Below are 15,349 nucleotides of genomic sequence, written 5' to 3'. Positions count from 1 at the left end.
ATATGAGGCTGGTGACTTTGTACAACTTTACCTCACTTAAATCCAATCCATGTGCAAGTCAAGACATCGCCCTGTGATGTCACTGGTCCTTTTCAAAATCAAAGGACCAACAACATGTATGTAGAAAAGTAAACTGAGGCAAATTCCAGAAGAAAGAAGCACTCACTAGTACAGAGTAGGAAAGGCTACACCTAGAAGATGGTGCCCATACCTCCTTGGCAGCAGTGTTAAATCTCACTCTTTGTACTTAATAGAATGCAATGCCTATAGTTAAGCACTGAACAACTGTTAAATTCCTTATATTCCAGCCAAGCTAAATTATTCACTCATTTGGAATATTTCCTAGACTTCCTTCTCCATACCTTTGTTCACATCTTTTGCTATAACTGGAATGTCCTCCCCTGCCATCTCTGCCTTTTGAAATCCTATCAGTCTTTGAGGTAGTACATACCACCAACTTCAACAGCTTCTCTCGCAGAGACTGTAGATAGTATTACTGTATCTGAAAGAGCCAATCAAATCTTGGAATTTAAGTGTTCCTATCCTTCTGTGAGGAATCTGTGTGAAGCCTGAGTATGGGAGAAATTATTCACTATGATTGCTGAAGAGAGAACAGAGGAGGGAAAAAAAGAAAGAAGCAAAGTTATTTCCCAAGAGAACTATGCTTAAATTTTTTTCTTGTTAAGCAACATGAACTAAATTCTCAAGAAAATACTTTCATTGGTGTTCTGAGAGAACTAAATGGTAGAACTGTACTTTCTAAATTGAAGAGAAGTTAACAGTTATAGGAAAAGTTAAAAATGACTTAAACTACAATCTAAATCAGTGATTCCCAAAGTGGGTGCTACTGCCCCCTGGTGGGTGCTGCAGTGATCCAGGGGAGCAATGATGGCCACAGGTGCATTTATCTTTCCTATTAATTGCTATTAAAATTTTTTTTAATTAATTTCCAGGGGGTTAAGTAATATTTTTTCTGGAAAGGGGGTGGTAAGCCAAAAATTTTTGGGAACCACTGATCTAAATCATCCCAGCTGGCATAGTGTAAAAAATCATATATGCCTTTCCTTTACTATTGATTGCACTGCTAATAAATAGTATACCCAGTAAATTTAATGTTTATATAAGCCTAGATGATTAGAGAGGTTCATATATAAGAGAGGCGAACAAAAGTTTGGGAAAGAGGCTTCCTCAGTTAAAGAAGTTAATATTTAATAGATTGTGCTGGGAGTCTAGTGCTAATTAAGAGAGATGCTGAGATTTTAGTGATTTATAAGGAAATTGCAAAACATACCCCTTGATGCCTTGAATCTAGGGTGAGATTAAAGGAAAATGAGCTAGTAGCAGGCAGAAAGAGAGGGGATCCCCTTCCCTCGTCCCTAAACACAAATACACAGGCTACACATGAGGATGGTAGATTTCAAAATCTTTTTTAGTGGGCAGAGAACAGGACTTGTGGCTAGGTGACCTAAACCCAAATCATAGCTGTGACATTTTCTGCCTTGTCAAATGAAAATTGCATGCTATTTCCTCATCTATGAAATCAGGATAATAACACTAGCACTCCTACCCCACAGGTTTGTTGTGAGGAAAATGTTTTGTAAGCCTTAAAGCACCATGGAGAAATGAGTCATAATTAACTTCTCTGAACCTTAATGTACTCCTAACAGCTCAGGGGTTCAGTTTTCTCTTCTGGGTAAGATGAATCTTTAGTCTTTTTCAGCTTTTCGGTTCTAGGATCCTCTGATTATCCCCTTCCCTCGACCCCCATCTTTTTCAGGATTGGTGCTGACCAAGAAGTTTGATGCTTATATGCAGTAGCTTGTATAAGACAGCAAATTCTGTAGGCAAACAAGTCTTGAAGTCACCACATAGTTGAAGATCTAGTTTTAAAACTCATTCATTTTCCAGTGATACCCAGCAATGCTCTGCCTCATATTCTGGTCAGGTCAGGTTTTGTTTCTAGCTCTCCCTAAGGTAACTTCCCATTGTCACACTAATGGCATTTTAAGCAAATGAAAAGAGGGAGCAAAGATAATCCTGTTTGAGGAAAGAACCCTTCCATTCTCTTTCAGCATATATCTCCCTCTCCATGTTGTCCCTAGCTCTCTCAAGCAATCTCCTGAACTGAGAAAACCAAACCACTTAAAACAAATAGAGTTGATAAACTGTGTTAAAAGACTCATTTAAAGAAAAAATAAAGGATCATAAATTTTGAGTTATATGGAACCTTTGATCTATCCCCCCCCCATTTTATGGATAAGTATCTTAGTACCAACATTATATTGGTAGCAAAGGTACACTGTGGCACCCTACCCAAGCCTGTTATATCTAGGGCAGAATTCCCTGCCCCATGCTTTATAAATTTTGGTCTAAATGATCTTCAAAGTCTCTAAATTCTTCAATTCTATGGTGACTCTGCTGAACTTCTTATCTTCTTTATTAATTTGCTTTTCCATTGGGAACTAGCTAGCTAATCTGATAAAACTCTTTGGACTATAGATCAAATGGATGGTAATAGCTTAAATATTATCCCTTCCAAGCAGTATAGGTAGCATTTAACAAGAGCTTTCCTTGGCACAGATTGTGTACTTGTTCATTGTACATTGTCTTTAAGGATGTGATTATTTCCTTTAATGGTATAGACCACAATATCTCTATGCTTTTCATCCTGTCCACACCTTCCTGTAAATATTCCACCAGGGATTTATCCAATATCCTGGCAACCCTCCTCTAGATCTCCTGAAATTTCATAGATGCCAATGGAGTACTCAGCCTATCCAACGGTTATCTCTCATTGTCACCACATGATTTGCCCACTTCCTTTTCCATTCTATCATCTCTCTGATGGCATTCTTTACACCACTTCTCCTGCACAATTTCTCATTGGTAATAAGTTTCAGACTGTATGCACTCACAATGCACTTTTCCATTGAACTTTGAGTGACCTGCAATTTTAATTCTTTGGAGATTGTAGTATTCTATGACTCATAGCCATATATCATCACTGGAAGAATATTGATGTTAGAAAAATGAGCCTTTGTTTCAGGAAGATTGGGATCATTAAAAGCACTGCGTAGTTTCCCAAAGGTAAGTCAAATCCATGCAATTCCAAGTCCATCTCATTGTCCATTCACAATATCTATCCAACATATATTCACTGATGGACCATCTCTGTGGGTTGACCACTCAATTTTATATTATTGTCTGGACAAGAGACATTCTTCATTCTTTTTAAAGTTTTCCCTGAATGTATAGCTAAATCAGCCTCTATGGAGTCATTTTGGATCTCATCTAGGGGGCATTGTATGTTCTAGGGCTCATTGCCATCAACATAAAAAGAGAATATGGAGGTCCTCATCATCAAATCTTAAGAACTCCATCATTCATAAGAAATTCTTTCTCCCATTTGGACTCTGAGCTGAACATCTTTGATGACAGTGAGAAATATCTTTGGTGAAATTTTATCTTTTTGTTTTATAACTTGTTTTATATGAATAATCAAAGAGTCATTTAATAAAATTATTCCTGTTACTACAACTTTCAAGAAATCATATGATTTTCACATACACACAGAAGATATTGTTGGAGGAGATTATTTAAGGAAATGTTTTGCTCTAATGCAGGGGTCGGCAACCTTTTTGGCCGTGAGAGCCATAAACGCCACTTTTTTTTTTTTTTTTCTAAAACCCTTACCTTCTGTCTTGGAGTCAGTACTGTGTATTGGCTCCAGGGCAGAAGAGTGGTAAGGGTAGGCAATGGGGGTCAAGTGACTTGCCCAGGGCCACACAGCTGGGAAGTGGCTGAAGCCAGATTTGAACCTAGGACCTCCCGTCTCTAGGCTTGGCTCTCAATCCCCTGAGCTACCCAGCTGCCCCCCACCACATTTTTTAAAATGCAATTTTGTGAGAGCCGTACAGTGCTCATAGTGCGCGCTCCTGAAACAGCGCCTGAAAAAAAATTGACTTTATGACTCCTGCAGAAAGAGCCATATCTGGCCCTCAAAAGAGCCAGATATGGCTCGAGAGCCATACGTTGCCGACCCCTGCTCTAATGAACCAAATGTTCTTTTCTAGTCAACAAATTAACACAGTGGGATTTTGTAATCACAAATACACAAATACAGTCAATTGTGTAACTATAAATATATGATCAACTAATAGAATATCATTTGTAAAAGCCTATCTGTTCCCTTCTTCAAAACTTTATCATTAAGTACTCCCTCAATACATGTTTAGATTATTCTCATAAAGAGTTTGTAGTGATGAGAAAGTATCATCAATATCAATCAGTCAGCAAGTCCTTATTAAGCATTTTGCTATATGCTAGGCAATGGATAAGATTCTGTTGCCACAAGAAGAAATCAAAGTGTTCCTGCCTTAAGGAGCTTACATTCTATGCCATGTATTATATAAAAATAATTTTATACTAAGTAATTTGGAGACCAAGGCACTTATAACTAAGGAAATCAGGAAAGACCTTACTTAGAGGGCAGCATTTGAACTGAGTTTTAAAGAATACTAAGAAGTCTAAGGGATGATAGAGTTCATTTCAAGCATGGGAGACAACTTGTACATGTGCACAGGAATCCAAGATCAAATGGCATTTGTGAAGAACAACAAAAATGTCTAGTTGGACTCAATTAAGGAGTACATGAAGAAGAGAGATATATAATAAGACTAGAAAGAATGACTGGAATCAGATTGTAAAGGACTTTAAATACCAGAAGGAGGAGATTGCATTTGATCATATAGTCAGTAGGGAACCACTAGAGTTTGTTGAGCAGAGAGATTGCCTGGTCGGATATTGTACTTTATGTTTATCACTTTGGCATCTTGTTTAGAGGATAGATTAGAGAGGTGAGACCAGAGCCAGATTATGAATGCCTTTACATGGCAAACTGAGGAGTTTGTATTTCATCCTAAAAACAATAGAAATTTCCTGGAGCTTTGGGGACCAGGTATAAAGTGCTCAGGCCTGTGTTTTAGGAACATGAATTTGACAGCTTTAATGAAGATGGATTGGAAGGGAGAATCAGGGACATTAATTAGAATTCTATTACAATAGTCTAGGTGAGAGATAATGAAAACATAAAATAGGGATAATGACTATATAAGTGGAAAGCAGGTTCGAGGGATATTGAGGAGGTAGACTCACCAAGATTTGGCAAGCGATGAGATATATGGGTTGAAAGAAAGAGATTGAAGAATTAAAAATCAACCTGAAGTCAAGAATCTATATTAATGGATTAAAGAGAATTCCTTCTATAGGAATAGGAAAACTTAGAGGAAAGGCAAGGTTTGAGGAGAAAGATAGTGAGTTCTCTTTTAAACATGTTATATGTGAGGTGCCTAGGAGACATCCAATAGGAGATGTCCAAATAGGCAAGTGGTTGATGTGATACTAGAGCTAAATATATAGATTTGGGAATTGTCTGAATAGAACACATACAAAGAATGAATACAAAGAAATGCCAAAGTATGGTCACTGCCCTCAGGGAGGTCACATTCTAATGGGGGAAATGGCACACAAACCACCACATATGTATAAGAGATATACAGTGTAAAAGGAAGGTATGATCAGTGGGAAGGCACTATCAGGGATGATGGAAGAAGGCAGCTTTTGAACTGAGTCTTGAATGAAACCAAAGAAACCAAGAGGAGGGAGGGAAGAAAGAGGGAGCTTTCTAGGTATGGGAAACATTCTAAGTACATAGTCAAAAGTGTGTCAGCAGGTGTTGTTAGGTCATAAAGCACACAGAAGGAAGAAAGTAGAAGAAAACTGGAAAGATAGGAATGGGACATATCATGCTAGAACTTTAAAGGCCAAAAACACCATATTATATTTGATCCAGGAGGATCAGGATCCAGGTATGCTGGAATGTGACATGTTCAAACCTTGCTTTAGGAAGTTAACCTTGGCAGTTGAGTGAGAGACTTGAGGTAAGGAGACCAGCCAAAAAAGCTGTTGTAAAAGTCCAGACAAGAGGTCATAAGAACTTGTACTAGGGTGATAGCTATGTGAATGGAGAAATATTATGAAGTCCAAACAAATCCTGAAAAAAGAACCCCGACTACATCATACCCAATACATCCAAACTTTTCCTTAATATATCAAATAAAGGAATATTAAGGCAATCTATTCCACTTTGAAATAACTAGATTAGTCAGGCTTTCCTGACATTAAACCTAAATTAGCCTCTTTGCAAATTCCACCCATTGCTCCTGGTTCTACCCACTAGGATCAGACAGAACCAATCGAGTATCTCTGGCAACCTTTCAAATATTTGAACATAGCTTTCATATTCTCTCCTAAGATTTTTCTTCTCTAAGCTAAACATCCTTAGTTCTTTCTACTTATGCCATATGGCAAAGACTCATTGATCTTCATCATCCTGTTTGTCTATTTTATCAATGTACTTCCTCGACTCCGGCACTCTGATTGGACAGACTGGGTCCCAAGTCCTGACTTCCAGCATGTCACTCATCACATGGGGACTTCTTCCAGCCCCTTCCAGAAGTCAGGGCTTCAGGCATGCATGTGGCACTTTAGTTACATGACTTGCTGGCTTCCTAACTAAATATGCATTCATGGGTAGGGGATTACATTTTATATTAGTTTCACATACCATATAAGTCAGCTATTATAAATGGTCAAATAATAACTTTCCCACCTACTATTTTGTAACTCAATAAAAGTAATTTTTAAATTGACTTAATGATTGTTTGATCCTCTTAAAATTCTTTTTGGTGCCTAACTCACGGTTTTCAACATTAACTACAGAATTCAATGGGTTTGGAAGTCCAGGGATCATTTTAGTCAAGACTAGAATTGTTCAGATAGTGGAGGTGGAAGGTAGGAGGTCACTCACTCCCTTGTAAACAATGAAAACTCTGTGAGGGGGAATTGTGAAACTTCTGACTTTCAAAACAATCATATCTCTGGCTGCTGTGACTAGTCGGTTTAGACTGCCAGATGATGAGAGAGAGACAGACAAACAGACAGACAGAGACAGACAGAGACAGAGACAGACAGAGAGAGAGAAGGAGGAGGAGGAGAAGGAGGAGGAAGAAGGGGAGGGGGGAAGAAGGGGGAGGGAAGTGTTTATAAAACCAATGAGCTTTTCTTATCTTTTTTTGCTCCTGACTACTTTTTAGCTTTTGATAACATTGACCAATTTTTTAAGTTTCAGTAGTGGAAGCTTTTATATTTCACTAAAACTGAATGGAGGCTTTGGAGAACTACAAACCTACTATAAGCCTACAGTGTTATGTGTCAGTCAAGAAACAGAGGTAATCATGGGCTATGTTAAGAGGATTATAATGTCCAGGGTTAGAGATTTGGTGGTTCTGCTGTCCTGTGCCCTAGGCAGGCCACATCTTAAGTATTTGGCTTAGCTCTTGGTGCCAAATCTTACAAAGGATCTTCATGAATTGGAAAATGTCCACCACAGGGTAACTAGTATGGTGAGAGGCCTTGAGTTCATGTAGTATAAGATACAAGACAATTTTTTAAGGAGAGAGATATATCATTTAGGAGGTGGTGTTTAATCTGCATTGGGAAGGAAAACTAGGTATTCTAAGAGGCTGTGGTGAAGAAGGAAGGAATCCCAGACATTAGAGAGAGCTTGTATGAAGATACAAAGGCAGAAGATGGAGTACAATGAGTAAGCAAGAACAAGAAAACCAGTTCAGCTGAACCATAGAATGGATGAAGATGAGTGGTGTGAAATAAAGCTGGAAAAGCAGATGGGAACCAAGTTGTGAATGGATAATTCAGGAAGAGAACAAGGAATGAACCTAATTTTACTGGAACACACAGCTAAAATATATAAGGTCATAAATTTTAGTATTAAAAAGTTTATATTTTGGGAGTGGTAGGCAGCTCTCCTGAAAACAGGATGTCCTGGATTCAAATATAACACTTCCCAGCTAAGACAGAAAGTGAGTTTATTTTTTTTTTAAGTTTACATTTTGTTCTCAAGGCAATAGGGAGCCACTGAAAGCTTTTGCAAATATATGCAACATTGTCAGATATGCTTTCTATTTAGATTTTATTTCACAAAGAATCTGTGATTACACTGGGGTAGGTATTCCTGCCACCTATCCGTATCACCATCTTTTTACAATTTAGTAGATTGTTCTGAAGAGTTTCTGTGATCCAAAAAAGTCATCACCCAATGGCTAACCCACTGATGAGCCTTTCTGAACTTGGCTGAACTGATTCTTGGAAACTGATTTAGGGTCCTTCACTGAGCCTGTACTCAGCCTTTCCCACATGATAGAACTTGCCAAATACCTACACACCTACAAACCTACAAAGAGGCTTCCAAGTAGAAGCTATGTTTGGGAACTGTGTTACAAGTGGCTTAACGTGGATGGCTCCCAAAGCTTTATCTTTAATCCTCATAGTTTCTCTTGTCATCTCTTAGCTCATTATCTCTAGTCCTTTTCTCTCATCTGTTCTAGGATCCAAAATTTCAGCTACCTTCTGACTTAGATGTCTCATTCTTCCAGTCAACCAGATTGACAACCTAGGAGTCATCAATTAGATTTTAAGTTTTAGTGATTCTTCTTCTCATTTCCACTCCCCTTCTCTCCATTCATACAGTCACCACCCAGTTCAGTCCCTGATCATCTTTCTCCAAAGCATCCTAATTGACTACCCTAAAGCTGGCCTCTTTCCTCTCCATTCCATTCTTTACACAGCTATCAAATTGACATTGATATTACTAAAGCTCAGGTTTGACAATGTAACTCCCTTTTTGGAGTGCTTTCCAATTGCCTTCCAGATAAAATGTAAATCCCTCTGTTTAGCATTTAAATCCCTTCACAATTTGGCTCCAATGTACCTTCCCAAGTAATTACTCCTACTTATGGGCTTCCATCATTCAGTTGTTTTTCAATAATGTCCAATTTTCTTTTTTACCCCATTTGGAGTTTTCTTGGCAAAGATACTTGAGTAGTTTGCTGTTTCCTTTCCCAGCTCATTTTATAGATGAGGAAACTCAAGTAAACAGGCTGATCAATGTTTGAAGTGAGATTTGAAATTGGGGAAATGTGTCTTCCTGACTTCAGGCCAGGAACTCTATCCACTAAATAACCTAGCTTCCCCACTCATAGACTTTACCTTCTAGTTAGATGGGCATATTTGTTGCTACATGTATGCAGTATCCCATTTCCTTCCTCCATGCCTTATGACTGTTTTTCTTCATATATCTCTCTTGGAAAATCTACCTCTCTTCAGGACTCAGTTTAAGTCCTCCTTCCTTCAAGAAGTTTTTTTCTTATTCCATCTCCTCAGTCCTTAACCACATCTATCTCTCCAAATCACTTTATATTAATTAATAATAATTAAATAGCATATCATTAATTTATAATAATTAATAAGTATATATGCCCTTTAATTAATTTGAGGCCATGTTCTATCCATCGAGAAGAATTTAAGCTTCTTGAGCAAAAAAACTGTCTCACACTTGCATTCATCACCCCAGCAACTCATACAGTGTCTGACACATAGCAGGTGCTTAATAAAAGTTTGTTGATTGACCATTTACCACTTCAAACTCTATCTTACCTTATTTTCTCCTCAATTATATCTCCTTCCCAATTACAGAGATGATTAGGGTGAGAAGAAATAGAGCCAACTGGAACAGAGACACCTTTTTATAGGAGGAACAAGCCTACTGGTACACATGGTCTATCCCGGTTACATGTTATCTTAAATTTAGGTATAGCTATAGAAGATACTTTAGAGATTTTTATTCCAGCCCCTAATTTTACAGATGAGGAAACATGCCTAGAAAGGCTAAGTGACTTGCCAAAGTCAGGGGGCAGCTAGATAGCACAGTGGTTAGAGTCCAGGTCCTAGAATCAGGAAGATTCACCTTCCTGAGTTCAAATTTGGCCTCAGACATTTACTCCCAAATGAGGTCATGAAGAATCACATATGTCTGAAAAACAACCAAACAACAACAAAGTCAAACAATTAGTGAATGCCAATGCAGGGATTCAAACCTAGGTCCTTTGACTCCAATCAAACATTTGCTTGGAATTCATTTGTACAGCAGGTAAAACTAATTAATTCCTTTTCAGTTATATAATGAAAACTGCTAAATGCTAAAGCTAAACAATACTCCTGGTTTCTTTACCTTCTATTTGGTGGAGCTCTGTGCTGTCTTTTAAGTCTTCATCTACCCATGGCCGGTATTCTGACTTGGTTTTAGCTTCATTGTCTGCTTTCTTGTTTTCACTTTTAAAGATCCACCCAATCAAGACACAGATAACTGCTATCAAGACTGGAGTCAGGAAGAAAGACATGATTCTGAAGCTTGGCAAAGAATAATGCCCAGCTTTCTTCCCTTCACTGCTCTTTTTAAACCAGAGTGGTGAGAACAGGAGGGAGAATGGAGGGGAGGAGATAAAAAGCACAGAAGTGATTATGCCCAAATGCATGTAACAGGGTTCAGAATTTTCAAGGTCTTTCCCCTAAGGGCAAAGATCATTGGTTGGGTGTGTGTGTGTGTGTGTGTGTGTGTGTGTGTGTGTGTGTGTGTACCCATAGTGGTAGTTAAACTCTTTTTGCAGTTCAGCAATAAATAGGCAGCATGTTATTGCCAAGATCTGAGCAAGCATTTTAATGCACTGGAATTTGACAGGAGTAAAAGAAAGCATTTAATTTTCTTTACAAGCATATACATTTCCCTCTAGGGCTTTGTATTTTGCTCAATTGTTTTTTTTTTAAAAACAAACTTTAACTAACCCATGAAAACAGTAAATACATCCTGCTATAACTAATACTAGAGGATATATTTTTCGTTTTGTTTTCACAGATAAACTGCAGTGTGACCAAGAAGTAAATGAGATAGTAAGATTAATTAGCTAATACCTCTAAATATTACTTCTGCATGAGCAGGACATAAAAATTAAATTCAATTAAACAAATATTTATTTTTTTCATTAATAGAAATTTATTTCCTCTCTTCCATATCCTCTCCCTGACACAGAAGAAGAAAAAACAAAAAAACAAAAACAAAAACAAAACCCTTGTAACGAATATGTTTGGTCACTCAGAACAAATTAATTGAACTCATTGACCATGATTGCACCTTGTACATCTCTATCAAAAGGTGGCTAGTCTGCTTTATTATTAATCTTCTAGAACCTAAAGATGATTTTCTGCCCCTATATTCCACAGGAGTATACATACAGACACACATATATGTGTATATATCACATGCAAAAATGCAAATAATATGCAAAATCCATTTTATGCAAAATTTACAAAAATTAGGCAAAAATGCAAAATAGTATATAAAAAATATATTAGAGAGTGTAAAGAGCTACACAAATTTGGAGTAGAAATATGGAAAGCTTCCTGAAGAAGGTGGTATGAGAGTTGGGCTTTAAATGACAACTAGGGAATCAATAACTAGAGGAATGATGATGAAAACAGTTTGAGCAAAGATATGAAGGTGGCAAAGTGTGAGATGTATAAGGAGAGACTGTATGCTGTCCAATTTGCCTAGAATGTTGTATTCAAGACAAATAGCTTGATTAATAGCAGAGCCAGAAGTAGGAATCAAAAAAAAACATAAAATCTTGGAAGTGGAAGGGACTTTAGAAATCATTTAGTCCTCTCTTTACAGATAAGAAAACTCAGACCCACAGAAGATAAGTCACTTATATAAGGTCACAAAGGGAATCCTAGGAAATCTATCAATTCCATCCAATATTTTGATTAAACGAGGCTTTTAACAATACAACTCATCTTCATTCATATATTCTTATTCTGTGCCACTGTTGACAACATCATCTCATAAACCTTTCACAAGGTTTCCAAAACTCAACATGCTAGAGACCTCCTTTGGGTCTTTTCACATTTCCAAGATAAGGATGTGGGACTCCAAAGCAAAGGTTTAATGGTTAATTGTTGAAGAGATGTTATAAATTAGATTCCTGTAGAGGTGAAGTTTGGACTAGATGGCCTCTGAATTCCAATCTAACACTGAGGTTCAGTGAATTCAAATACACAATATTTTCTTCATTACATCTCAGTCACATGTAATTTTCTGTTTAACAATGGAAGACAAAACAACTTCTTTTTGAATCCTCATGCACAAAAGCATTTGAGTGCTTATTTTAACATTTAAATGATATTTTGTATTATATCATATAACATCACATTATGATGTAATATGTTAATAGTTATTGTATTATATTATAATTTCAGTTCTAGAATTATAAGTATAGGATGACAAGGACTTCTCCCACTTAAAAATAATGTCATAGTTTGAGGGAGGCATTAGAAATCATGTTATAAGTTAGGGAAATGATCTGGACAAAAGTATAACTGAATTCTTACTATGAATAGTCCATGTCAGGGTTTTACTTTACACACAGGCCTTTAAATTTACTGTTTTTTGTCTTGGGGTGAAGTTCTTGATTACTCCTGATCTTCAGTCCCTGACAACATGTTCCCTAGAGCGTGAAGCTCTTGAGTAGAGAGCCCTTAAATCAAAACCTTGAGAAGAAGTTTTGGATAAAGGTACATTTGAGTTTGCTTAAGGAATGTGAGGCATCAAGTAAAAGTTTATCTTGCTCTAGTGAAGCATGAGAAATGGGATTTTAAGAATTTCTTAGATTGGCCATGTCCTTTAGCTATGGAGCTCCTCCAAAATTCTACCTAATTCACTGGTTTGGTGACCATGAAAGAAAAGAAAGTGATTACTCAATTGGTATCACATTTTGAACAGTAATATAGCTCTATGAAAAAATATAACATAGATTAAGTCCATTAAAAATTCTTCTTAATTTGGAAGGCAGGAATGAATGAAGATAGTGTAATACATAAGAGTTTAAAAGCCGATTTGTTTGTAAGCATGTTAGGAAAAGCCTTTGGTAGGAGTCATGGACGTTCTGAATGGAATGCAGGGGTAGAGAGGAAGGGCTGGGCAACTGACAGACTGCTGTGCTGGGAGGGGTTCAGAGGAGAAGTGCAATCTGCAGTCCCTGATTCTCTGGGATCTTGGAGAGAGGCGAAGGCTGAAAAGGCAGAAGACCTCAATCCTACAAGTCATTTCTGAGTAGGGAAGTGGTCTGTGATCTGGTGGACAGCTTGCAGACTTCACTCCCTACCTGCCTACTTTGGATCATCAGTTCTGGAGGAGTTGCCTCCTGGCATCCTGAAAACATCCCTGGAATAGTTGTGAGATTCCCTAATTCAAGCCCTCTTCCCCAGGTCCTTAGCCAAGCTGTCAAAACCTGGCAGAAGCCAGGTTGGCTAAGGAACTTACCCCTTTGACTCCAGTCCTGGGTTGTTAGTCATAGTTTTACCTAACCCCCTTTCCAATCCCCTCTTACTATAATTAAACCAATTCCCTGTGTGTTTTTAGTAATTTAAGGTCCTCATTGTGTGAATGTAATAATCTGAATTTATTCCAGGCTGGGTGGGGCTAAGTGACAGTTGGTCAGGCTTAACTGCCATTTCAGTCAATGGTCTTCCCCTTATAGTTAAACCTGGTTCCCTGGCTTATAAAGTCGCACCCATTGTTCCTTCCTGTCTCCTATCCACCCCACAGAGCCCACAATTAATATTTAAGTCAACACCCCTGGTTTTTCCCATAATAATAGAAAGGGGGAAGGGAGGGAGCAAGGGAGGAAGAGAGAGCGAGAGGGAGGGAAGGAGTGGAGAGGGAGGAAGGAAAGAACAATTTATTGTTTTGATGATTGTCCATGAAGAAGTGATGAAGAAAATAATATACAGATTAAAATTTAACATGTGTTTCGCATGCTTTTTTCCTTAGAGAGCCATTTATTAAACACAAGCGCAGGATGTGATTAAAAGAATATGGATATAGATATGGATATGGATATAGATATGGATATGAATATGCATAGATACCTACAGTCTCTTCTGCCCATCCTTTTCAAAGGGAGTCTTTAATTCCTAATTAGGAGGGGAACAGGAGATTAAGGCTGCTACATTGACCACTCTGCTCTCCTCAGAGAATAGCCATTAGGCTAGAATTATATCTATTTTCCCCTAAATTATTTTAGACTACGAGAAATAATCTGTAGTTTCAAGCTATACTCTTGATTGTTATATTCTTCATGGGGAAGGAATGTCCCTAATTATAAATCCAAGGCTTGATTCATTCTTGTAAAAGCCAGTTATTAAAAAACACACATAACAAATAAACAGAAACAGAAATCAGAGAAATTATACAGATAAGAAAATATTGGAAAATACATAATATAAATGAGCTCTCCCACTAGGAGAGAGATATCTCAGCTCAATCATTTAATAGTTGTGTAGACAAGTCATTTTGGTTGTCTGGATCTCAGTTGTTTTCATTTTTAAAACAGGACAATAATTGCTCTGTTTGTCTATAGAATTCTTATGAAGAGACCTTTGTATGTAAGTTGATTTTTTCTTATCATGGTTCATTATCCTTTTATGTCTTATATCCCCCACAATTCCTAGTGCAATACTTCTCCATTACCAGCTCATGCTCTTTCCAACTTTATAGTCAATATATGTAGTACTATCATTTAAGACCTGGTAGTGCTATTTTCCCTCAAGTATCTAGCTTACCTCCTCACCTAAATTGTTGCCTAAATTAAACTCATCACTACCCATATATATATATATATATGCCAATGTAGTAACACAATGCCCTATAGTAGATTTTTAAAAAATATTTACTACTCATGATGATGATAATAGAAAAATAATCTCCTAGTTGATTTCTTGATTTTTTTTTCCAAAAATTTATTAATATTCATTTTTAACATGGTTACATGATTCATGCTCCTCCTTTCCCCTTCGCCCCCTGCACTCCCCCCACCCATGGCCGATGCACATTTCCACTAGTTTTGTCATGTGTCCTTGATCAAGACCAATTTCCAAATTGTTGGTAGTTGCACTGGTGTGGTAGTTTCGAGTCCACACCCTCAATCATGTCCACCCCAACCCATGCGTTCAAGCAGTTGTTTATCTTATATGTTTCCTCTCCTGCAGTCCTTCCTCTGAATGTGGGTAGCATTCTTTACCATAAATCCCTCAGAATTGTCCTGGGTCATTGTATTGCTGCTGGTACAGAGGTCCATTACATTCAATTTTACCACAGTATATCAGTCTCTGTGTACAATGTTCTTCTGGCTCTGCTCCTTTCGCTCTGCATCTGTTCCCGGAGGTCTCTCCAGTTCGCCTGGAACTACTCCAGTTTATTATTCCTTTTAGCACAATAGTATTCCATCATCCGCATATGCCACAGTTTGTTCAGCCATTCCCCAATTGAAGGACATACCCTCCTTTTCCAATTTGTTGCCACCACAAAAAGCGCAGCTAT

At 37.7% G+C, this 15,349-nt stretch overlaps 1 protein-coding gene across 2 annotated transcripts in view; it reads right to left on the bottom strand.

Annotated features, from left to right (window-relative positions):
- Positions 1 to 10,331, bottom strand: part of IYD (iodotyrosine deiodinase) — a 29,039-nt gene extending 18,708 nt beyond the window's left edge. The window contains exons 1-2 of one of the 2 annotated variants that reach the window (XM_044674732.1): positions 10,148 to 10,331; positions 9,127 to 9,129 (exon numbers count right to left, since the gene is read on the bottom strand). In XM_044674732.1, coding sequence (XP_044530667.1) covers positions 9,127 to 9,129; positions 10,148 to 10,316 — 172 coding nt within the window. In that variant the 5' untranslated portion in view covers positions 10,317 to 10,331. The remainder of the gene's footprint in view (positions 1 to 9,126; positions 9,130 to 10,147) is intronic. The other variant, XM_044674731.1, reaches the window with a different exon arrangement.
- Between the last annotated feature and the right edge of the window lie 5,018 nt (positions 10,332 to 15,349).

Source organism: Gracilinanus agilis, chromosome 4, assembly GCF_016433145.1.
Source record: "Gracilinanus agilis isolate LMUSP501 chromosome 4, AgileGrace, whole genome shotgun sequence".
NCBI classification, from domain to species: domain Eukaryota; kingdom Metazoa; phylum Chordata; class Mammalia; order Didelphimorphia; family Didelphidae; genus Gracilinanus; species Gracilinanus agilis.
Note: the sequence above shows the minus strand (reverse complement) of the source record. Positions and strands in the feature narration are given on the sequence as shown.